Here is a 25,926-nt window from a genome sequence, read left to right on the forward strand (position 1 = left end):
TGTCTGTTTTTGGCAAGTCTTTCAGTGGTTGACCACATGTGTTCCAGGTTTTTCAGCTCAGTTTCCACAGCTATTTGCCATGTTGTTTTCAGACAGCCTCGGTTTTTACTTGTCTTCAGGTGTCCATCTTATTCCTATTCTGGTGATGGAATCAACTTCCATCAGAAACACATGGCCAATCCATTTCTAACGCCTTCTAGTAATTATGATATCATATAGTCTTGGCTACACTGTATGAATAGATCTTGTTTTGATTTGTTTTGGGCCACAAGATATGGAGGATTTTCCTGAGGCAGATTGTCTGAAATGAGGGCAGCTTGGACATGTCCCCAACATTCTGCACTATAAAATAGTGTTGAAAGTACACAACTCTGATAAATCTTAAGTTTAGTTTTGATGTTATATTCTGATGATTTCCAGACTGTATTTAAGTTACTAAAGGAGTTCCTGGCTGTATTGATTCTGTTCTGAATGTTCTGACTTGTTCCACCATCCTGAATGATGGTATTGCCCAGGTATGTGAATGTTTCTACATTAGTGAGAACATCTATTTGTACTGGCAATGGAAAAGAAATATTAAAAGTCATAATATCTGTTTTATTGCAGTTGATTTTCTGTCCAATTTACTGGCTGAATATGTTGAATTGGATTGTTTTCTTTTGTATATTGTGATGGGTATGTGACAAGTCAGCAAGATCATCTGCAAAGTCCAGGTCTTCAAGGGATGAGAAGGGTGTCCATCTAATACCTTTTCGAATGTCCTCTATTGTATGCCACATTACCCAATCAATGCTAAAGAGGATTGCAGATATAACACACCCCTGCCATACTCCTGTTTTCATTTAAAAACTGAGCTCAATGTAACTAACTCTACATGTAAAGTTGGAATAGAAGCTTTTAATGATGTTAATTATACAAAGAGGATTCCATAAACCCAGAGAATACGCCATAGGTTGATCCTGTGAATGCTGTCAAAAGCCTTCTCAAAGTCTATAAAATGTATGTAATGTTGTCATTGCCATTCTAAGGATTGTTCTGTTATATGTTTCGTAAAGATTTAATCTGTGCATCCACGTCCTTTCCAAAAACCGGTCTGCTCTTTTCTGAGAACACTCTCAACTGCGTCAGATATATGCTAGACTATGATTTTACATGATACTTCACTTGGCACAGAAAAAAGTATAATACCATACCAGTTATTACAATCACTGCAAGCTCTTTTCTTTGGTATCTTCACTATAACTCCATTGGTTCACTCATCCGGCACTTTTTCTTTTTCCCAAACTGTTGTAAATAGAAGGCCCAGGATAGATGCTGCTAACTCAGGATTAACCTTGAACAATTCTGCATTCAAGTTATCCTTGCCAGGAACTTTCCCATTTTTTAAAGATTTGATGGCTTGAATGGTCTCTTCCTTTGTTGGGGTATATGTGTTGATATCAAGATCTTCTTCTCTCTCCTGAATATTTGCATCCTCTTTAGGTGGAATGTAGAGTCATAACATCATCAAACACGGATGAAAAAAAATAAATCTTTTGGGAAGAGATTGGATATTTTTATCTTAAAATAAAGCAAGAAAGACAGGCCCAGATATTGCATGGAATAAGTTGAAAATTAATTAAATTTGACCCAATTTTAAATTAAAGTGGACCAGCTGCAGCATAATATGCAAGAGAAGTAGTTGTGCCAAAAAATATTTGAAAAACAATTAGAATGGCAAATCTGGCCTGTTTATAGATTTGAATCTTGGACATTTAGTTAGGGAGTGATTAATGAAAGCAGGCTGTGACAGTATATACCCCCCTATTTGCACTCTACATGCTATTGTAATAATCTTTGTACAAAGTATGTCTTATGAGGTATCATTTAAAAATTCATACCTTCTGATCAATAATATGACAAAGTACACATAGCAACATTATGTAAAGTTATGAACATAATCAGAAATCATGACTGAAGTATGCTAAATCAGTTCCTTGGAGATAAAGGGCAAACTGAGGCCTCAGCCAGGTATAAACAAGATTAATGGACCATTACCTGCTACGTGGCCATTCTTTGGTAAGGAAGTACACGGGGACAAAAATCTACATTTTAGCCAAGAAACAGCCTGGAATTTCCTTTCTTCAGTAGTCTGCCTGTCGCCTTGCTCCGACTGAGACATGCTGCTCAAAGGGGGACAGGACTATAAAAAGAAGGGGCAGATGCCCCAAGACACCATTCTCTCTCTCCCTGTCCGTCTCTGGCATCGCACTTAAGAAGACAATTGAAAACAGCAATTGGACTCTGTGTGTGTGTGGGGGGGGGGGGGGGGTGTTCCTGACCTGAGAGTTTGGTCAGTAATCTGCTGGAACATGAGATGAGAAACTTTGCTTGAGTCTAATATGGTTTGTTAAGGTAGGCACTAGTAAGTGTTTTATCTTTATTTTTCTTGTAACCATTTCTAAGTTTTATGCCTCATTTCTTTTACTCCCTTAAAATCTTTTTCTGTAATTAATAAAATTGTTTTACTGTTTTATCTAATCCAATGTGTCTAAATTGAAATGTCTGAGTACTCTATTTAAAATAATAAACTGGTGTATTATTCCCTTAAAGGAATATTAGATTTAATATATGTGTACTGTCCAGGAGAGGGCTGGGCAGTACAGGATATGCATTTTTGGGGGAAGAGGCATGACTGGGAGTGTGTTGTGGTCACCCTGCAGCATAACCAAGGCTGGTGAGAGCCAGGGTGCTAAGAGCTTCCAGATCTGCAGATTTGGAGACCTGAACCACTAACTTTCTGTGAAGTGAAGAAGAAATTCTTCAAATTTCCATTCTTCTATTGAGGAGTAGTCATGTAAGGAAACATGGAGTCCTTGGATACTTTAGCTAATGGATGTGCTGTAGATTGACAGTTGCTCACTGTACCGTTATTAAATAGTTGCAATCTCACTTATAAAAACAGACTGGCTAAAACAATCAGTGAACCAGAGATCTGACTTTAAATAAAAGCACTTAAATAAAAGTATTTTGTAAAGTATTTAAGTATGAGAGGCTGGTTTATTTTAATTTGCATCGTTTATCATATATTAACTCAAACAGCTTCCATACCAATTAGATTATTTGCCACAGGTTTCATCTGTCATTATTATATGCAGAGAAGTAATGCCACTTTTGGTTAAGTGCCTAACACTTTTCATTGTTGTTCATGTGGCTCATTGGTGAAGATGATGCTTTATAGACAAATGAAGAAACCAATGCCACTCCTAATTACATTTCTGCCATCCTTTTAAATAATTTTCCAGTTTTTTTTCTCAAGCATGGGAAAAAATGTACATTGCATTTAACCATGAAGCCCTCAGGAGGTAGAAAATTAGGCAAACACTGTTCTACCACATCAAAGGTATGATAATAGTGTAGCACTTGATTGTCTAGAAAGATATCACTGTTCCTTAATACTTGCAGCCACTGATAAGAAATACTTTCCATCCATATTATTACAGAGCATAACAGCTACATTTGAAACTGCATCTGCAAGGTTAGTCTCTTTTGAAATATTAAACTATTATTATAATATCAATCTTCACTCTTATGGAGCTTTGCATGCTTGTATCTCATCCAGAAAGGTGAAGGACAAACTCCTATAACTACCAGAATTTTTGGAAATACATTCGCTTATTATATGTTAGTTGCTGTTATTCAGGGTGTAGAAATATACTGAAGTTGAGACGATGAAAAGAGCAACCACCAACTTTTACTGCTTGGTTGAAGATATTCAGTGACTGTAGTTTTGTGTAATGCAGTAACCCAAATGGATAATGAGTTCCAACTATCTATTTTAGACTTTTTTATACAGCCTCTATTACTGTAGTATCTCAGTATTCATTCTCATAAAACCCATGAGGTAGGGCAATGTTGTTATCGTCATATAACTCCCACTGAAATCAATGGTATTTATTTAGGCACCAAATTTCCATTGAGTTCAGTATAGGTATAGGGTATAGGTGCCCTAAATACCTCTGAGGATATGGGCCTCTGGGCCTGAGTTCCACATCTACAAAATGAGGGTAATAGCACCAAGCCAGAGGGACTAAGTGACTTGCCCAAAGTCACACAGGAAGCCTGTGGTGGGGGAGAGAATTTTAGCTGGGTCTCCCATCTCCCAGGCTAATGTCCTAACCACTGGGCCATCTGTCTTCTCATCTAATCATATCATCTAGTTACTCTAGTGATAATGATTCATGGGAGAGTCATAAACTATAGAGATTAAAATAATCGTTTTTGTATTTAACAATTACTTAGATGTTTCATAAAGGTAAAACCTTTTTTTCGGAACATGACTGATTCATTTGTGCAGTGATGGGTTATTGCTATTTTGATACCAGAGATGAATGGGAATTATCTTCAGATTCAATCTTCAGATTCAGGCTAGTGGTTTGAAAGTACAGGGTTTATTTATACTCAAAGTACATTGTGTTAGAAAATGTATTGACTGACGCGTCTTAACTAGCATGGAGTTAAACATGATTTAATAGGGACAGGAACAGTTGTATCTAAAAACATCTTAGCAGGTCCTCGTTAAACACATGAAGGGCCAAAACATGTTTAACATTGTGCTAGTTAACACATGTTTTAACATGATGCATTTTCCCAGTTTAATACAGGGCTATGGAGATAGCACTTATCTGTAGTGTTTGTCTTTGCTGTGGGAACAAACTTCGTGCTATCTTCCTTTCTCTGACAAATGTGGCTTTGTTTACAAGCTGTGCATTCTGGAAAATACCTGTGGATTCACTGGATGCCAAATCCTTTTGTATTTTTCTTGTCTTGAAATGAGCTAGTGGACCTGCATCCATGTTAAAGGCCACCATTTTAATTGGCATTAATTGGCATAATTGCTGACAGTCTCAGCAAAGAAAGTGGGATTGGACACTGAAAGACGCACCTAGGTGTGGTCTCTCCATGTCAGACTTATAGCAAATTGAAGGGGACTGTGTGAGGAAGTCTATACTGAATTTTTGAGCAAATGAGGACTTGGGTTTCCAAACCTGTTAATCCAACATCTTTCACAGCCACAACAGTCGCATGAAGAACCTTAAAAAAGTTTGTGGGAAAGTTCCTTTTTTATATTAATTTCATGTTTTTGTTTTGGAATACAAGCTCCAATAAATTAAAAGAAATAGACAATTTTTTTTTTTTTTACAATGATAGCTGGAACAAAAGATTACATATGGGGAGGGGAGAAGTACTGGATTTGAAATGAAATAACTGTATCAGAAAATTTTGACTGTTATAAATATCTGAAAATATAAATGAATAATAACCTGCCTTAAAAAAAGCTGCTAGCATTATGATTGTGATTATTTCTCCTCAGTGTGGTTGGTGCTTTGGTAGCAAAGAGGAAGTCCTGATCCAAGCAGGTTAAATCTAGTTCATACCAAACATATTGGACTTCGGTAGAACATGTTGTTCTTAAGCGGTTTGGATTTAGTGGAGCTATTCCAGAATATTTACATTTTTAGCTAAAGACACAGAGCTCTCAAAGGAAAGGGATTAAAAATAAACAGGACAAAAATGCACCTGAGAATGCTGTGTACTTTATATGCCATATGTTGCTTTACTTTAATATGGTACATTTTCTCCTGAAAGCCTCAGCTTTTCAATGAACTTTGAGCACTGTGTTAATCTCAAATTTAACAGTAATGCTGTACAACGTAGGAATCAATTCATGGTTGTAAGTAATAAATGGCATCTCAATATAAAGTTCTTAAAAGTTAAGTGATGTATCATGGATGGGCATCAATCATCTGTTTGCAAATTCTCCCAAATTTTAAGAATGATTGGCTCCACATCTGTATGTTACAGCTCAGTCCCTCATCTGATATGGATACTATAAAGAGATTCAGCAAGCTTTGAGTTGTTCGTGTTGTTACCTGATGGTATCAAAACTCAACTTTAGGCACCATTGTAAACTACCCAAAATTCAGCAACTGTCCAGTTTTAGAAGTACTCAGTTGGAAGTGACAATAACTAGTGAAAGAGGCTAGAAAGGAGCAGTTACTCAGGGACCAGACAGAGTGCACTTGACAAAGTATTAGTAACACTCAATAAATCAAATGCCAGGAGTGATCCAAAAGACACATCCATTGCTGCTTACTGAGCTACTAGCCATGCTGAGTCAAGGGGGAAAGAATGGACTTCAAATAAGGAAATACACCAGTTGGCGACTGAAACACGCACATCAGGAATTCCTCAGTAAAAAAGAAAAGTGCATTGTAGTACAGTACCTTGTGTCCTGCTCTGGTGCAATTGTAGTAAGGTAAAATCTGTCTCTTATTATATGCACATGAGAACGGAAGTAACTCAGGCTGGGAATGGTAGGTGGCATTTTAGGGTTGAACAAGCTCGCTCAGTGTGCATTTCCTGTGCATCAGGTGAGTTCAGACTGAACTGTGTGGAGTATATCGAGTATTGTATTTAATTTATTTTTATTGGAGCAGTTTGAACTGCATGAGGTTCATCTTTACTTCAGGCACACCAACTTGGTCGAGATTCTTCACTGGAAAGTTTCTGGCTTTTGGCCACTGTGATCTTTCCCAGGTTCCCAAAGGGAGATCATCCCTCATTTCTACATTTGCTATATTATTAACAACAACGACAAGCATTGTCGTTATTTTTGTTTTTAATGTAGCACTGACAGGCTGCAATCAGAATGGGAATCTTTATCTAGGCACTGTACAAAAAGATACAACAAAAAGGCCTCTACCTGGCTGAATATCATAGAAGATTAGGGTCGGAAGGGACCTCAGGAGGTCCTCTAGTCCAACCCCCTGCTCAAAACAGGACTAACCCGTTAAATCATCCTAGCCAGGGCTTTGCCAAACCAGGCTTTAAAAACCTCTAATGATGGAGATTCCACCATCTCCCTAGGCAACCCATTCCAGTACTTCACCACCCTCCTAGTGAAAAAGTTTTTCCTAACATCCAGCCTAGACCTCCCCCACTGCAACTTGAGACCATGACTCCTTGTTCTGTCATCTGCCACCACTGAGAGCAGTCTAGCTCCAGCCTCTTTGGAACTCCCATTCAGGTAGTTGAAGGCTATTACCAGATTTGCCCGTCACCTTTGGGGTGCGTACGCTCATTTATTAGGGTTACATTTTGGGGTCTCTGTAATTTTAACAATGTGCTGCTTTTGTCACTTGTGTTTCTATATGGAGTTCTATTTCTTCCTTTCTCCCTTCTGCATGTCCCTGCCTCTGAATGGATCTACTCTGCAGGTCTTAGTTCAACAGGATTGGGTTCCTGCAGCCCCAGAATTAGTCGAACGAACCCCCCCACACACACAGAGCACATCTGAGCAGGCAGGGTCAGTCAGCTTCCAATCTGACATCCTCATAGGCCTCAGACTCAGCACAGAACTTAGTTCAGCAGGGCAACAGAAAATACAGTCCGACATACGCACACAGATTAACAGAGCATCTGAGCAGGCAGGGTCGATCAGCATCTCCAAGCTAACATCCTCATATGCCCCAGGCTCAGTACCCTCTCCCAATCTTAGGTCACACTTGTCCTAGTAGTAACTCCTTTGCTGAGCAAGACCCTACAGCAGGGCTATCAAACATACGGCCCGCGGGCCACATCCGGCCCACAAATCTTTTTGATCCGGCCCACGTCCGGCCAGTTTTTTTGAGATGTGCTGCCACCCAAAGTGAGGGCATTGGCACTTAAACAGATTTCTCTGCCTACGGCATTGCCGGTTTAAGAGTCCGTGAAATGTCTTAAAGCGTCGATGCCAGATGCAGAGAAATCCCTTAAAGCGGCAAAGCACTCAGTCTGGCAACATGGTCCCCTGCGAAATCCCGCTGCCGAAAAGGGCTGATGCCACACCGCAGAAAATGGGAAGATGGCCCGAATTTTTCGGCGGAGGGTATTGCATGGCCCCTGTGAAATGCAGTTTATGCGAATTTGACCCGTCACCATGAGCGAGTTTGACACCCCTGCCCTACAATATTTTGGGGCATTACAGAGCTCTTTAGCTTAGGTAAGAGAAGCGTTGCTGCAGAGCAAATAGGAAAGCCGAGAACATGAAGAGTAAACAAATTTCAGAGAGAGTTTGGCAACCAGCTTGACCATAAAAGTTATTTCATTGTCAGGTATATAAAACTTATGATACTAGTAATAATAGCTGTACAAGGAGAGACAAACAAACCAAACAGTTACAATATTACAAGATTTCATTGGGGTATTGGGGAAATCTAGCACAAGTTTGATTACAAAAGTCAGGTTTAGAAAGTTATACCTGGAGTGAGTGAGAGAGAGATCAAATTAGGTCTGAGGGGAAAAAGTGGCTCTAACCAAAGAGAGAGAGAGTTGGGGGTCTCACCACTCAGCGCAGCTTGAACGGGTGGAAGGTTCCCAGATAGACAAGCAGTTCAGTTTAGGGTCCGGAGTGCTTGAGACAGGCAGAGCCCCCAACACAATCAGTGAAGGTATTTCAGTCAGAAAAAGGTGAAGTCCTAGTGGAACTGGTGCAACGTTTGGATCCAAGCGCCAGAACAGAATTTTGAACTTGGATAGGGGTTTTTGTAGGGAAACAACAATAGTTCAAGGGAGAACACTAGATTTATTTGTGGGTAGACGATGACTCAAGGGAGTATACCAGTCTTGTTTTGTTTAAGATGGACTACAGGACCTGATCATTCCTGGCTATGGGGGATGTTACTTTGAGGGAGCTCACAATGCAATCAGGCAAACCCAGTATTTTGGATACCAATAAAGAATTCATTACTAGAATTGGTTTGATAAATGCTGAACTGGGTGTGTTCAGGCATGGGTTCATTAACAGCTGGAGCAGAGATCCCGCATCATGCAGTGCTTCCCTGCTTCTCTGGTCCCAGAGTTCAGTGCTGTCCTTGCCTAGGAATCTGTTCTTTGCTTTGAATGCTAATGGAGATGCCTCCCTGTCCCATCTTTGATGCAGATGAGACTAGGGCAGTTGCCTTAATTCTGTCACCATTGTCCGGAGAGGTTTAGGTGTGGCTCCCACTGCCTTTTCATTGCTTTTTCGTAAGTCTTTCTTCTGATCAGTTCTGGTTCAGACAGAGGTGGGGGGTACTGTGCCAGGGTTCCCCAGGAACACAGAGCTGACAGGTAACAAGGCTGCTATCAAATCCCCCCTCACTCTTCTCTTCTGCAAACTAAATAAGCCCAGTTCCCTCAGCCTCTCCTCATAAGGCACATGTTCCAGCCCCCTAATCATTTTAGTTGCCCTCTGCTGGACTCTCTCCAGTTTGTCCACATCCTTTCTGTAGTGGGGGACCCAAAACTGGACACAGTACTCCAGATGTGGCTGCACCAGTGCCGAATAGAGGAGAATAATCACTTCCCTCGATCTGCTGGCAATGCTCCTACTAATGCAGCCCAATATGCCGTTAGCCTTTTTGGCAATAAAAGCACATAGTTAATTCATATCCAGCTTCTTGTCCACTGTAACCCCCAGGTCCTTTTCTGCAGAACTGCTATTTAGCCATATAGGAAGGCGCTGTGGCCTTCCTTGGAGCCTGGGCCTGAGGAAGGGTTGCAACGCCCCTACCGGGCAGAACCAGGCCCTACAGGCCCAGCAACAGAGGGGCGGAGCCAAGGCAGGAGGAGGAACTATAAAAGGCCGGCCTAGCAGCTCAGTAGGGAGGAAGCTGCTGCTGGAGGCAGACGTGTCTTCCTGGAGGCTGAGGCCTGACCTGACCCTGACCCTGACCCTGACCCAGCAGTCGTTTGGAGCAATCACCCCACCAAGTGGAACATCCAAAACCTGCCCAGATTGCTGGGCCCTAGTGATTGGGTGGGGCTGCCAGGCCCTAGTAGCTGGAACGAGCCACCCGGGAGTCCTGGGTGGAAAATACCCCCTGAGGCCAGCCCTGACCTGGAGGAGCTGCCCTCTACTGACGATGCAGAGGAGTTCCCAGACCTGCCGCTTGTCAACGGGGAAGGACTTGTGTGCCTGCTGCTCTCAGTGTACCCCAGCGACCCAGAGGCAGACTGATGCATACAGGTACCTGGGGTCCAGGTGGGAAGAAGTGGCCCAGGGACAGCTGACTAGCAAGCAGCTGAGTCAGGGGCTAACCCCCATCAGCGTGTTGCGACTGGAGCCTGCTGATTCAGTGGCAAAACTGCTTTGCCACTGATAGGGCCCTGGTCTGGGACGCAGTGGAGACGGGTGGGCCTGCATCGTCCTCCTCCCCCCTTTCCTGACCACCCCGGGAGTGCTTGAGATCCTCTGCTTTGGCTAAGCAGAGGATACCGAGCTCTACTGGCCCTGCCTGCCTGTGAGGCTGGGGTCCCCAAACTATTTTTGTTAGCCCTGCCTGTGGGAAGGCTGAGGGCTATTGACTGCCCCACCAGCCCTGCCCGGCTTGTGGGCCAGGGACTGTAAACTGCTTGCTTGCCCCACCCTGCCTGAGGGCCGGGGGCACCAGACTGCGTTACCAGCCCCGCCTGTGGGAAGACCAGGGACTGTAAACTGCTTGCTTGCCCCGCCCTGCCTGAGGGCTGGGGGCACCAGACCGCTTGCTAGCCCACCCCGCTGGGGGCCAGGGCTAAAGACTTGTAAACGGGCACTGTTTATTCCCCTAAAAGAAGGTGCTGTGGCCTCTCTCGGAGCCTGGGCCCAAGGAAGGGTCGTGACACCCCGGCCAGACCATGCCACCGGCTTACATGGCAGAATATGCAGTCTAAGAAGAAAAGTGACAGACAAGGGTGGGGGAGAGAAGGATACAATGAAATATAGACCACTTATATCTATTGCAGTTTGTTTCTGATCATTTTAAATGAGCAGTTGTTTAATCTCTGATTCTCCAGGCTGATTTGCACTGGTGCTGACTTAGGTAGAAAATGGTGTGTGGGTGCCGAGCACTCATTAACAAAAAATTTTAAGTATGCCAGCTTTCTCTATATTCTGCACTGAAAACATATTGCATAATCTTTCAGTCTGACTGCTGCTGCTGTCCAACACATAAAATTGATACAAATATTTCTATGTAAACCTTTAGGACACACATTCAAAAACAGATGCTTAAGAGGATTTTGCACTTACAAATGAGTAACTGCATATTCAGAGTAATCTGTTTTGCATGGGATTTGGATGAATTGCTGGGATTGGTGGTTTCCCCAACTTTTTGAGTTCCCAAAACTCAAAAAACCGGATAGCAGATCCATATCAATACTTTTGTTCTTTCAGTCTCAAGATTTTGGGTGTGGGAGGATGATCTGGTGTTCTTGAACTCTTGGGGTTGGCAGTACTGGTTACCAACTGAGGTAAAGTGCCTATGCACATTCCCTTAAGTCAGGTGGGAACACTGGTGGGGATTGGAGGAGAATTAACTATACTTTCCAGATACTGAATTTGCCATGTTTTTTTGAAAAGTAGCCTAAATGAAAAGTTTAGAGTTAGAAGGTGAAAATATTTTCCTGTATTTTATTTACTTCTATCAACTTCACTGATAGGGAAATCATATTCTATGTCTGCTCTTGGAAACTGCCTCTTGCATAAGCTAGTGTCTCGAGATTCACCTGTATGTCCAGTTTTGTAGCATATGGAGGGATACAAAGGAACAAACATTAAATATGGCAGAATTTTCAAAAAGGAGCTGTTGTCTCCTAATTTCATGAAATATCTTACTCAATTTAACCAAACTTTCCAGAAAACAGTGAGGCTTCTTTCTAAACATTTGAAAGGAAGAGGATTCCTCCACACCCACACATTTTTTTTTTTTTTTTTGGTATTACCAGCGATAAATTAAAATCAGGCGCAGGATCACTTTTGTAGTCTTTGTGACGCTGGCAGAACAAAAGCCAGATCTTGTCATGTTTTGGACCTCAGCTGAGCACTGACAAATTCATTGCTGGAAACTAGTCTGTTTCACCTGTATGATAGTATGGTTAAGATGGGTATTGAATTTATTACAATGGGATTAGTGTTGAGACTTTATGAAATGCTTGTGAGTTGCTGCGTGCAATAATCTAACTTACAATATCTTTCTCACATGCTATAAGCTAATATTTAAGTTTTTGCTTTATAACTATAAAAAAACATTTGTTTTGAAACTGTCAACCCAGTCAGGAGGGATTGTTTCCTGCCCATCAAGATGGACTGTCACAACTAAATGGGGTATGGTGGAACATCATAATACCAAGACTTTGTTAATTGCCCCCTCATACCATGAAGAGGCCATGTGAAAAGGGCTCATCCCATCAGCTTGAGGTCTGGAAGAAGGAGATAAAAATTGCTGACAAGAACATTTTTCATTTCTTTTGCTGTTTGGACTCTCACAGGACCGGAGCTAGGAAACCGAAGCAGAAATCCCAAGGGTCAACCGGGGGTAGCCCTAAAAGACATTCAGAGCTGACATTACTACAACTCTGTCACCTTTTGAAACCATAGGCTATAACTCATTTGTCTATATGTTTGCCTGCTTTAACCTTGTAATAACTCTCATTTCTTTTTGCTAGTTAATAAATCTTTAGTTAGTTTATTACAGGATTGGCTACAAGTGTTATCATTGGTGACAGATCTAAGGTACAAATTGACCTGGGATAAGTGATTGGTCTCTCGGATCTGGAAGCAACCTGACTATTTTGTGGTCTTTGGTGTATAGCAACCAACTATCACAAAGTCAAGCCTGCCTGCGTGACAAGATAGACTGGAATGCCCAAGGGACTGTCTGTGACTCCATGGTAAAACTGTTATAATGCTTAAGGAGTTCACACTTGTTATTGGGTTGGTGAAATCTAATTACAGAACCTACACCCAGTTTGAGGTCTCTGCCCTGCTTCTTGACACTATACCCTGAGGTTGGCACTCAGTCTTGAGCCATTGCAAAAAGCGTGACAGTCTTAATTATGGAGAGTCTACCACTTATCCGTAATAAAAACACAACTCAGATTGGAAATGTAATCTTTTAGCCCTAAAGGAGAGCTCCCATTGACATTCATGGGACCAAGACTCAGCACATGCCTATTGAAATTGAAGGAGAGAGTCTCGGGACTCAAAATACAAACAACAAAATCATTAACTTTTCATAATGAGTATGAATTATATTAAAATCCAACTGGTGAACAAAATTACAAGGAGATTTAATTCTGTGGCAAGTGTGAAAGATCAGTAACCAAGTGTTTTTAACCTAAAGGGAGACAAAGAAACTTTAGACAAAAGTAAACGTTTCTAATAAGGTAGGGCTTTAGAATAATAGCTTCCGCCTTACCTGTGTGGAAAGGTGGTTATAGCTTCTCCACAGTTGTTATTGCCATTAACCTACCAGCGAGGGTTATATTGCAAAATTGTTAGTAAAAAAAGTCCCAGTTTTCTTTTATTGTAATAGAAAACATTTTTGGCTGCATTCATAGGTCAACAATGTAGCACCTGAAAGCATGAATCTTGCTTTAGATACAACAGCTCAGGCAGTAAAGTTGCAATTAAACGCAAACCAGTAGTAAACATATGTGAACATCATTGGATGTGTCCTTGAGCTCTGAAAATGGAGACCTCAGATGAGAACAAGTGCTGCTCTTCTAGGGAATCTGGAAAGGCAGCCTGCAGAAAGTTATGTCTATATGGTGACCTGTCTGTTGTGAAAATAGAGAAGAAAGCCAATCACACACAATTCTGCAAACATTCGGACAGCTAAAGGAGGCATTAACAATTTGCAACACATAGCACGGGGCTGAAATTCTCTGAGCTCCAAAACAGAGGGTTTCCTGACTGAAATAAAGTAGCAGTTGAAAGAAACTCAGAGAAAAACCTGTTTCACTATATTCTGCATTAGGACAAAAAGTGGAAAATAATTTAATGTCACAACTGAAAAATAGAATAAGTAACATGTTCTGGTGGCTTCAGCTTTGAGGTACCAAGTTCAACTCAAAGCACTAGAAAGCACTCCCTCCTTTATGTGTAGTTCAACTTTGAGAGAGAGGAGGAGTGTTTGACATCAAAGGATCAGGTTTTAGTTTATAGGTTGCTGCCAATATATAGTAATCTCCTGTCACTTTGAATGGACTTGATGTGTAAAAATCACTCTCTTGCCAATATATTGATGCAGAACTAATCATTTTGGATTTTAATTGGCACAAAAGCCAAAGTAATCCCACCACATTATCCACTCAGGTTCATTTGACTTGCTCTCAGTCTCTTGGACACAATCCTAAGAATTTCACACTCAGTGAGAGGAAAAATTCAGTAGTATGAATGGGCAGATTCACTGGACCAGATCCTGATCTAATGAGAATTGGAATAGTTCCATTGACTTAGACCGAACTATGCCGATTTACATCAGCATGTCTTTTGCAAGATCAGACATTAGTTTTCCTTCATAGGCTAACACAACATGAAATTAATACAAAAAATAGGCAGATTTTAAATTCTGAATGAGAAATAGTTTTGGGATGGAAGGGCAATAGAGGAATGTATTGAGCAGTGAGTAAGCAAATTTTGACAATGTTAACATTGTTTCTATATTAGCCCCAGGAGTGAAGTTAGTGGGTTTGAGTCTCAGATGGTATAAATAAACATAGCTCTATTGAAGTCAATGACGCTATGATGATTTACATCAGCTCAGGACGTGGATCAGTATATTTAGATGGGCACCTAGTTTTACTAAGATAGGAGGCCGAGAACAGAGACATGGAATTCGTTAGTTACAAAATGTAAAAATCAGACAAGGAAAATAAGGATTCTATGAATTGTGATTATTTTTTAATAATTCTGTAGATTTGAATGGTAGCTAGTGTGGGTGCAGAAGCAAATCATGTGAGATAAAACAATGAAACTGCAATACAAATGTGAAGACAACTGAGTTCATACTCTTAGGGTCAGATTGCCCATGCTAGTGTAAATCTCCAATACCCTTGGTATCTTCAATATATAGCAAAGCCATTGCTTTTAAGTTAACATTATTTTTACAATGTTTTAATTCTTAAATTGTATACTCTTTGAGGCAAAGCCTGTGTCTGCATAGTCAGTATTCAGTACCTAGCACATGAAGGGCCTATCTGGTGTCTCTGGGTGCTACTGTAATATAAATAATAATAGTAATGGTGTGTTTAACTCCACATTGAAAAGAAAATATCAAGAGAGATCCCCCTGCTGGTAATATGGGAAGGAGCAGACTGATCTCTGTCACTTCCAGATTTACACTGATGTAGCTGACTTGAAAGTTGCCATACTTCTACAAAAAAACTTCAAAAACAGACTTCAAAGAGAAACTGCTGAGCTAGAACTCATCTACAAACTTGACACAATCAAACTGGGTCTGAATCAGGACTTGGAATGGTTATCTCAATACAAGAATTAATTGTCACTGTTCACACAGTCTCACCTCCTAATCAATGGTTGTGGATAGGCCTCAACTACTCTAACTGAATGGACTTTGCTTTTATCTACCTTCCCCATTGTTGTTACTTACCCTGGGATATGTATATATATACCTCCTATGTGATTTCTATTCCTTACATCTGACAAAGTGGGTTACAGCCCAGGAAAGCTTAGCCTGCAGAAATTAAATTTGTTAGTCTTTAAAGTGCTACAGGACTCTCGTTGTTTTTACTGTATACAGACTAACACGGCTACCCCGTGTTACTTCAACTTTTAATTGATGTAACTCATTCACTTTGTTGGCCAGCTCAGGTTCTGTGGAGTTACTCCAGATTCACACAGCTGTGAGAGAGATCAGCCCATGGCTTTCAGTGACTCTGGCTTGTCATTTCTTTTCCACATAAATTTAGATTATGGAATTTCAATTTTGGAAAAATAGAAGTAAACCCTGTGTTGCCTCACCCAGCAAGAGGAAATGTATGTTTTTCTTCCAGGAGGAAAAATAAATCAGATCTATGGTTTTCGCTCAAACCTTCCTCCCTTACAGTATTACTCAGTGAAGAGAGATCTTGCAACAATTAATCACCTCCCAGAATCATTCTGTCATGAGACTGCATGATGGGAGTGTATGGTTTTGCATTCTCCATTTGTTGGAATTCACAGTTAGAAAATACACAGCCTAGACAGAGCTCCAGCAGGGACAGTTAATCTGTAGCTGGGTGTCCCATTTTAGTGACATGGAAGTAATGTGTGTACAACAGCACCACTGTGATCCTGCTCAGCCAGTGGAGTTAAATTGTTATAATTGGGTTGTGAGCCAGGAACAGCCACTAGGTGTGGTGGTATAGACAAAGGGGACAGGAAATTACCATACGGCGTCATACACTGCTTCTCAACCTTAATTTTGATTGCAGCTGTCAGCTTGGTATTGGAGCTCTTGTGTGTGTTATTTTTTATTGAGCGTGGTGTGTGGGAGAGAATTTTTTTATACTGAAAAATGCTGGAACATGATTGGCATAAGGTTAGCTTTAGACATTACTGAAATTCCTGAGGAAGCTACATTTAAGAAAAAAAGCACAATATTGACTAATGTGTAAGGAGAGAAGATTTTTCTGAACTGATAGTGGTGGGGAACCCAAATCTTTATCTCATGCAACACCTCTACCTGATTTAGAAAGAAGTGTAGGGATTCAAGGATGGAGATTCCCATTTTGTTTTTAACCTTCAGATAAGACCAAGATACCTCCAGTTAAGATAAGATTACAATACTCTATTGTTCTGTGGTACTATTTGCCCGGGGGCTGATTTTTTATAAGGATGGTGTAGATGAAAGCTTGTTGCAATAGCTATTAGCTATAGTGACACATACGTCTAGATATAAATGAACACACAGATGTGAGCTTTATATCTCTGCAAAGGTATTGCAGATGAAATTCTATTCCACAATCTCAGACTACAACTAAGAACCCAATCCTACCTCCTTTTCTCATGCAAGTAATCTTGACTTACATGAATAGTCCCTTAGACTTCATTGGGGCTATTTGTGTTGGATAACAGTTGCAGGATGGGTCCTTAATTCTTTTGGAACCACTGGTTAAAATGTACAAACACTTTCTTAAATTATCCATTTTACCGACATGTTAATGCCTTTAACATAAATGTATATCTGGCTGATCCATTGTGCTGAATATCTATAATCACCCAAACCTGATTTTCTTCTTAGTTTTCCCTTCTAGATGACTTTTTAAAAACAGTTCTAAGCAATTGTGGAAAAAACTTGAGCACATTGGGAACATTAATCCTAAAATAATTTAATTACCATGCAATTACTATAAACCCACAATGACTCATTTTTTATTTATGCAGCCAAGAATGCATTCTCTGAGCAATCTTAGGTTTAGCGGTCTGCAAACGATTTGAATCCTGCCACTTACAATACAGATTTGGAAAGGTGGTATTTGCATTTGAAAAGAATGCAGCAGATCTCAAAAAGTGTTGGACTTCTGTTTTTTATTTCAGTGTTCAATATCATTTAAAATAGCGATAAACATCAAAGATGTTTTTAAGCAAAGTATTTCCACAGTAAAATTGTGTATCATTTTCTTTTGAGGATGGAAGAGGAAGGAGGAAATGGAGAATGGATCCAAGTAGTTTTCTATTTGCTAAAAACCCTTACACTATCCCAGTTGTTATTCCAAGGGTTTCATTCAACCTTCCATTTAAAAAAAAAAAAAAAAGTTTCCAGTTCCAAAAAGGAACTTTACTGACAAGAGGGGGAGGGGGGAAGGACTGCATAGTTACAATGTTTGGAAATTTTTCTGCTTTGTACTTCTATAGTTCCCATATTCAATAAGGTACTTAGGCAGAAGCTTTTATCAGTGTAATTTATACTGGTTTAATGAGTGAAATAAGCCACACGGGCAAAAGTACATGTATGCTGGTATAAGTGCTACACTAAGGCACTTGATGATAAAGAAATGTCACAAAATTATCACATACTTAACTGACATTGCTATACCAGCAAATGTTTCTAGTGTAGCCCTAGCTTACCATGAATAGTAGCACAGAAAATGCCTTGCTGAATCCAGGATATGATGTATTTCATTTGAGGATTTCAAAGCACTTTAAAAACATTCATTAAGCCTTATAATGTGTGTGTGAGATAGGTAAGTGTTATACACAGAAATCGTGCTTCCAAGTCCAACTCAAATCACTCCCTCCTTTATGTGTGCAGGTTAGATGTGTTACAGAACATTTATAACAAGGCTCTTCCTTACAAATGATCACAGTACTTGATAAATGGGTAAATGTAAATAAACCCATAACAGCCCTTATTGAGATTTATGGTTATGTGTAATAATGTGAGGCATAAAAGTAGAATATCTCTGCAGTTACCTGATATTTAATTATTAAATAATTACAGATAATTGCATGGGGTAGTTCTACAAACTAAAGTGTTACCATAACATTTAAAATTTACAAATTGGTTAACAATTATTCTTGGAGTTATCATTATTCCACGCATAATTACCATGTGATCAGGAGTGCATCTAATTAATGCATAATCACATGGAAGTTGCCTTCATAACTAAATTCATCCATGTTATAAAGCTGTTTGTCATAACATTTGAGTATAAAGATAACAGAAATTGGCCCCCAAATGTGGTACATGAAGCCTCACAATAACTGCTTCCACTGTAACAACACTATCCTCTTACCATTCTAAATAGTTGGCTTTACAGGAGAAGGTTACAGGGAACAGGCAGTGTACTGTATATATTGTGAGGTGCATAGAAGTGAGTAAATCGCCTGTGAGAAGTAACTTTTCATTAGTTACCACCATTCAGTTTGAAAGCTCTTTCACAATAGTTGAGCTAGAAATAACTCTTCTCAATAACTAACCCAAAATAACTCTTTATTATACAGTAAAGCTGGTTTCTAGCACCTTAGTGTCTAGCCACACTAAAATTCTATTAAGTATAATCTCCTCTTAAACCTCATCACAACATCCACTGTCTTCCTAGAGGAGAGCACTTCACCAGGATCACTATTTCTGTATAGTACTTAGAAAGGCCTGATTAATAAAAGTGTCAGCAGGAGTAGGGAACCTGCAGTTCAACTCCTGGTGTAATCAGAGAGTGAAAAACAGTTCAGCAAACAGAGCTTCCATTTATAGTTGTTTACATAAAGACAGGTTTTTGCCAAACCTTGCAAGTTGCTAAAATAGTTAGCTTTGTTTTTTTGTGTGTCTCCTTATTTAACAGGATTTACCTGGCAAGATGATTACATGCAGCACATTATTGCCCTGGAGCTGTCAAACATTCATAAAATCCATCCCTGGCACCCTGATTCGTTCTTATCTGATGGGTCCGAAACATTAAGGTAAGTCTTCTGTGATGTTATGTGCAGTAGTTGTGGGGTTACATGTGCAGAGAAATAGAATGTCCTGAAGACCAAATTCTTATGCAAATCACTAAACACGGTCCACAGGATGAGCAGAAACTAGTGGTGCAACAGGATTTTAAAAAGTTGGTAAGGAACAGGGGTGAGACTGAGTGAACACTGCAGACACCCTCAATCTGAATACTACTAATAGGATAGGAAAATGTTGGTGGCAAACATATATCCCTCATCTTCTCCACTGATTGCACTGATGTCCGAAAGAAATTTGATTAGCCAGACCAGACCAGTGGCCCATCTTGTCCAGTATCTGGTCTCTAATTGTACCCAGTATCAGCTGCATAAGAGGGAGTAATAAAAAAACTTCATAATGGAGAGATATAAAATAACTTGCCCATAGGAGAACTTTCTTCTGGAGTGAGCTTATGAAAATAAACTGGGGTGTGTGTGTGTGTGTGTGTGTGTGTGTGTGTGTGTGTGTGTGAGAGAGAGAGAGAGAAACTCTGTAGAAGTTTGAGTTGAATTAGTTTCAAATTACATTAAAAATAGCAGTTTTTAAAATCATAGTGACAGTGCACCTCAGTGGTCCAATAACGTAGAAATTTAACTTAACACATTAGCATATAAGCATGTTCTGAATAGGATGCTGAACAAAAAGAACTAAAAGAGGGCTGAAGACACATCCCTGTACATGTTAAATAAAATTGCTTTCCCTACTTATATTAACTAGCTATCGTTTCTCGGTGGATTAACATGCATTGTAATGTCAGTAATCATTTTAAATTATTAAGGAGGAATGTTGGTTCTCATTTGAAACAAGTATTGATGTCCTGATCTCACAAACTCTTATATGAGTAACACAGCATAGGCCAGATTTTCAAGAGAGCCAGGTTTTACATGCTCAGCCTTATAATTAGAAATGCATTTTCAAAATGGCCCGATTCTTACCTAACCTCCTAAATAAGGGTCAGATTTTTAAAAGGTGCTAAGCACTAATCAGTTACTGATGTGACGTTCATGGTTGGATTTTCAGATATATTATTGTTTATTGTTTGTATGATCACAGCACCTAGGAGCCCTCATCATGGACCAAGACCCCATTGTGTTGGGTGCTGTACAAACACAGAACAAAATGACAGTCCATGAACCTCTCAGCACCCAACATGCTGAGCCCTTGAGAATACGGCCCTGTGTGGCAACAGTTTAAAGTGTTCATTGATGTTCAGGTTGTCTATTTTCAATACATACATTAAAATATATTAACTAATGAACAGTATCTTTTTCTCTGCAGTGATCTCATTTCTCCTGCTTCTTTTATTTATTTTTAACTCTATGGCCACTCTTTCAAGCAGAAGTGCTGAACACTATTGTCATACACCAATTAAATAGTGATACAATCCCCTTACTGTATATATCTAATTATCAAAGTAATATTACGGTATAAGAGAAAGTTTTAGAATGGATAACATGCGTAATAAGACAATGTAAAGTCATATCAATAAGTCATATTCAACCTCCTGGATTTGTTGTTAGCAAGGCTTTCTGGCACTAGAAAGGTGACTTAGGTTACATTAATGTATCTGAAATCTGATGGAAATGAGACATGGAATTTCATCTGCAAGAAAATAACTGAAACTGGGTGCTTGAAACTTGGTTTCAAGATAAAAATTCTTTCTTTGGAAGTTAACTGTAGTGTACATGGTATTTCATGGATTCCTATTAAATCTGAGAAAAAGCACTCTAGATAAAGAAAAAAATTCATTAGCTGCAGAAGGAATAAATGTTAAATATGCTCATTGGTGCAATTAGGTAAAACCACAAAAGTCTCCTACAAACTTCAGTTTATAAAATAATGATGGCTTTATAAATAATGTTACACTAAGTTGGTGCTAAGTTTCCTTTCGCATTCAAAAAGGGAGAAAGGCTTCAACTTACCAATCACAATAACTATTAATTTATTAAAGAGCAAAGAAGTCATAAAATTTAAAGTTGATTGTTCTAGAGACAGTAAATTCTTACCCTTGTGCACATATAATTTGTATTATTGTGTCAATGTTAATTTCATGGTTTATATACTGTAGTTCTTTGCCTTTAATTTACTTGTTTTAAAAGAAAATGAAATACATCAAAAAATGCACAACAGACACTCAACTGGCATTTATTCCTTGTAATCACAAACTGCCTTTATCTGAGATCTCGTTTCCAGAATATCTTTTTTCAGATTTAAAAGAGATGTGCTAATAACTGGCTCTTTTAATACATTTTACTTTCTCTGTTAACACAGTTAACAATAAGGATATTAAGGTGAACTGCAAAGTTTTTAAAGCCCCCAGACTTATTTGAAAGATTGTAGTTTTTTTAAAAGTCCCCATTGAACAAAAATGCAATATATTTTGTTTTTCTTTTTAATTGTTCATTTATATGAAAAGATAAATTTAAAAATTGCCAAAGAGTACAATTAGTGCTGAATTTAACACAATGTGAAACAATTCCCATCTCCTTAAGAAAAAGAGAAATCTGTTTTCATCATCAGAGTGAGTCTTAATGCAGCAGTTACAAGCAGGAATTTGAAAGGGCTAATCTAAATTCTGTTTTCAGATATTTGTGTACAGTTCCCAGTGACATCAGTGGGCAGAATTTGGTCTTGCATTTCGGTTTTCATTCCCTTTCTTCTTAAAGTAAATGGAGAAAGGAGAAGAGTGACTTTGGTGATTAATTGAGAGATGAGATGAACATTTGGCATGGATCATTGTGATGCCTTCTATCTCTTCGGATTAGTTGGTCCTCACTGAAGCAGAAGTGGTAGTGACTTGATTCAAAACTGGCCGAAATTTTAGACTGGCTTTAAGATAAGGAGGAATGGTGTGTGCGTGCGTGCGTGTATGCCCACGTGCAGTCTAATTCAGATAATCTGACCTGGACATCCAACCTGTCTGACAAGGCACAATGTAGAGTTCTGGAACAAGAGAAGGGTATTTTGGTGTACCAGAATGTTTATGCAGGAATGCAAGTAGCATGTGAAACTAGCAAGAACTACAGTAAATTACGGGAATGCCCCCATAGTTCTCTGTGCAGCAATAGCCTGATTACCCCAGAATCACCATATCTCATTGGACACCAGTAGTGACAGCTGCCTCCTGTGCGGCCCCTCATACCACTGGATCACACTACAGGCAGCCTGCCTCAGTTTTCCCTCTTGGACTGTTCAAATAAAACAGCTTTTACCACCTCTCAGGACATGGATTACTACAGCTACAAGATAAACCCTCCTGTTGCTACAGTGACTGAAGTGAACTGAACTGAAGTGCAGCTGTGCCACTGTAGCATTTTAAGTGTAGACCTGCCCTGAGATACTGCTCACAGAGGAGACTGCAGATGTTCAAGTTCAAATTCAAATCATGCGTACAGCCTGAATGCCACTGGGCTCCTTTGACTTGACTCCTTGATTGGGGCTGGGGGGGGGAGTGGTGGAATCTTCCAAATGCAACTTGTTAAAATCAAAATTAGATATCCCTCACAGAAATGCAGATCTGAGAACCTCCCTCTCTTTCCTTATATGAGGAATAAAATAGTTAACAATCTTGACATTTAAATGATCATCGTTAGGCACTCAAGTTAACATCTCAATGAGATAGATGAGTGGAGATTTTCAGACCTCAGAGCTGTTATTCCAGACTCTCTGAAGACTCACAGAAAACTTCTGGAGCAGCTACACTTGATCACTTTTGAGGGTTTACGCTTTTTTTTTTTTTTTTTTTGCAGCTATAGGAGTTGGAGACTTTAAAAAAAAAAAAAAAAGGGGGTGGGGAGGGAGCGAGAATGTGAAGAACACGAGAATACCTTCAAAGAGGTACAGATATACCCTAGCACAGCATACTGGCTCAATCTGAGTTTGGAGCCAAGATAAATATAACTTATAAAAATAGGTAGTCTATATATCACATAAGAATCCTGATTACAGGGGCAGATAAAAAAAAAGTCTTGTTTCATCTCATAACCTCATTTAAATCCTGCTGGTTGGTTAGTCACAGGGTGTCAGTGTCCTTTGCCCATGGCATCTGGGGCTTCTGCAAGTTAGGTGTGGGACCCACCAGTGGGGTTGAAATGAAATGGATTCCAGTTGTAAAATAACTTCTTTGAAATTTTGTCGTAAGCACAGCTGTGTTTCTCTTTAGGGTGCACTGTAATGTTGGCTCTTTTGTATTTACAATTTTTCCCCCTTTTGACGAAACTTTGTCCTGACTCAAGCTTTGTAGTTGATTTACGGTTAGATCATTAATTATTACCATTATTTTATTACCTTACCAGTCAATTTATGTTTTCTTTTTGCTGAAATAGAGAAATTTCCCACATTTTCTAGTCTCATGTTAAAACTTTTTGATATTTTTTGCTAAGAACATTCACAAAGAGCTGACTCCTATAACTTCAAATATGAAATGTAGTGACTTTTTTTTTCTTTTTTTGCTGAGTTCAGTGTATATCATTTATGCTGGTAACATTCTTTTCCTTGGTTTTGATGTGCAGGTCTTCAAAGCGGAGTGCTGATAATGAAAGGAATTATGAACTGGAAAAGCATGTGGACTTGACAAAGTCTCTTCAGCAATATCTTGCATATCTAGGTATTCTCTCCCAGTCTGCAGCTCCAAATTTATATCCAAGGATGAAGAATGACAAAGCTTCTGTTAAGGTTGTACCTTTAGATGCTTTCTACATTTAATTTTAATTCCTTCCTTCTCCTCTGCCCTTTCCCTTTACACACTGCTACTGGCCTTTGTTGCTTGATTTAAGACACATAGGAAACTGAATAAAAGCAGCCACCAAAAAAGTTGAGCTGATTAAGAACCTACCTCTTATGTGCTGTATTGTTGCAGGGTCTGCTTCCTGCATATTAATATACCTCAACTGAAATCTAATTTAATAAACTCTCAGTAGACACATAAAGGCTGATGTATTTGCCCACAGTCAAGAGGCATACCCAATTTAAAAAAAACTCTGTCTCTGAAAAGTTCATGCAATACAATATGGTATTTTGCAAAAACAGGCAGATATTCTTGGCCTCGTGGGTAATGTTTTGGCGCCATGTAAAGTCTTAATATGTTGGCTGTCTGCATGAATGCAACCTGGAGGCACCACGTGCACCTAAGAAAGACTCTTATGAATTAAAGAGTCAGGCATGAAAAATAGACTTTATTGGTGATATGCTCGGTGTCTCAACCAAATTGCCATAGCTGACAAACTCCTCCCCTCCCCCAAATATCTAATGACTCATATACATAGAACTAGCAAGACCATCTGCAGTTACATCATCTGGTGACTTCCAACAGTGGTACATGTTGTAGTTGACTTTTTATTTAACTGTCATATGTCCGAAATGTTCTGGAGAGACAAGATGGGTGAGGTTATGAATTTATGTTCCTACCACCCCAAACTGGAACCCATATGGGGTATCATTAAACAGTTACTACCCATACTTGATGGGGACCACATTCAGAAAGAAATATTTCCTGAATCCCCTCTTCTGGCCTTCAAACAACCCCCCAAACTTGCCAAGCTCATCAGTTGCAAGCTCCCCACAAACTAGGACACACCAGCTCAAAGTGGCACCAGAGCCTGCTACAACAACAAATGCAAAATCTGTAGATACAGCTCCACTGCTATGATGACCGACAACCCCCACAATGCACCTTTCAAGATTCATGGGTCCATCACAACATGTGGTGTACCTCACCCACTGCACTAAATGCCCCAGTAACAAGATGGGTGTAACTAAACAATCACTATGCTCTCGAATGAATTTACACAATGAACAAATGATAAAAGACAAAAACACCATATCACCTGTGGGTGAATACTTTTCACAAAGCGAATGACTCTATATCCAACATCTTTGTTCTCATCTTCAAAGGAAACCTGCACTACACATTCAAAAGACAAGCCTGGGAGCTTGTCATACTTCATAACTTTGCTAGATATTAAAAATTATGGACTGCATAGAGACAGTGGATTTGTGGCTTATTACAACAATCTCTAATTCACTTAACCCCACCCCCCAGTTGCCTTCCCCCACCCCTTCCTTTCCCTGATATCAGTGGAGGAGTGTAACAGGACCTTGAATGGTCCCTTGAAATATCTTATGCCAAAAAGTCAGTTTCACATTGTAGCTGTGACACAGTACATTTCCCAGTCCTGAAGAAGAGCTCTGGGTAAGATCAAAACCTTTTCTCTCTCACTAACAGAACTTGGTCCAATAACACATTATTACCTCCCTCACCTTGTCTCTCTAATGTCCTAATAACACAGCTACAACAACATTGAAATATACTGGTTATAAATCAGAAATATCTCAAATGTTAAGTGAACAGCAGTAAGTTAGAATCTATGTGATATGACAACAGGTACTTATCGGGGGTAAGGGAGACTTTTTTGGCAGCAGCAAAATAGGTGTGGGGAACTAATGATGGACTCACTCCCCCGGTGCTTTAACTCAGCTTTTTGAGTCTCAGGTTTTGAGTTTGAGGACACTGAGTGAGAATTTCATTCTTTGAAGCCTCTATCTTTCAAGGAAGTGAAAATTTGCCCAAAAGATATTTCAGTAGGTCTGGTGCTGTCATGCAAGTTCATAAATAATCCATATGTCTAAGATCGTCTGTAGGGAAGCCTGCTGTGATAACACCACCCACCAA

At 39.6% G+C, this 25,926-nt stretch overlaps 1 protein-coding gene across 1 annotated transcript in view; it reads left to right on the forward strand.

Moving 5' to 3' along the window:
* Positions 1-24,069, forward strand: part of LOC137149239 (receptor-type tyrosine-protein phosphatase N2-like) — a 336,692-nt gene extending 312,623 nt beyond the window's left edge. The window contains exons 4-5 of the mRNA XM_067542701.1: positions 19,108-19,225; positions 23,768-24,069. Coding sequence (XP_067398802.1) covers positions 19,108-19,225; positions 23,768-23,960 — 311 coding nt within the window. The 3' untranslated portion in view covers positions 23,961-24,069. The remainder of the gene's footprint in view (positions 1-19,107; positions 19,226-23,767) is intronic.
* The last annotated feature ends 1,857 nt before the right edge of the window (positions 24,070-25,926 follow it).

This window comes from Emydura macquarii, unplaced genomic scaffold, assembly GCF_026122565.2.
Source record: "Emydura macquarii macquarii isolate MOO-44397 ecotype Brisbane River unplaced genomic scaffold, CSIRO-AGI_Emac_v2 contig_719, whole genome shotgun sequence".
Lineage (NCBI taxonomy): Eukaryota > Metazoa > Chordata > Testudines > Chelidae > Emydura > Emydura macquarii.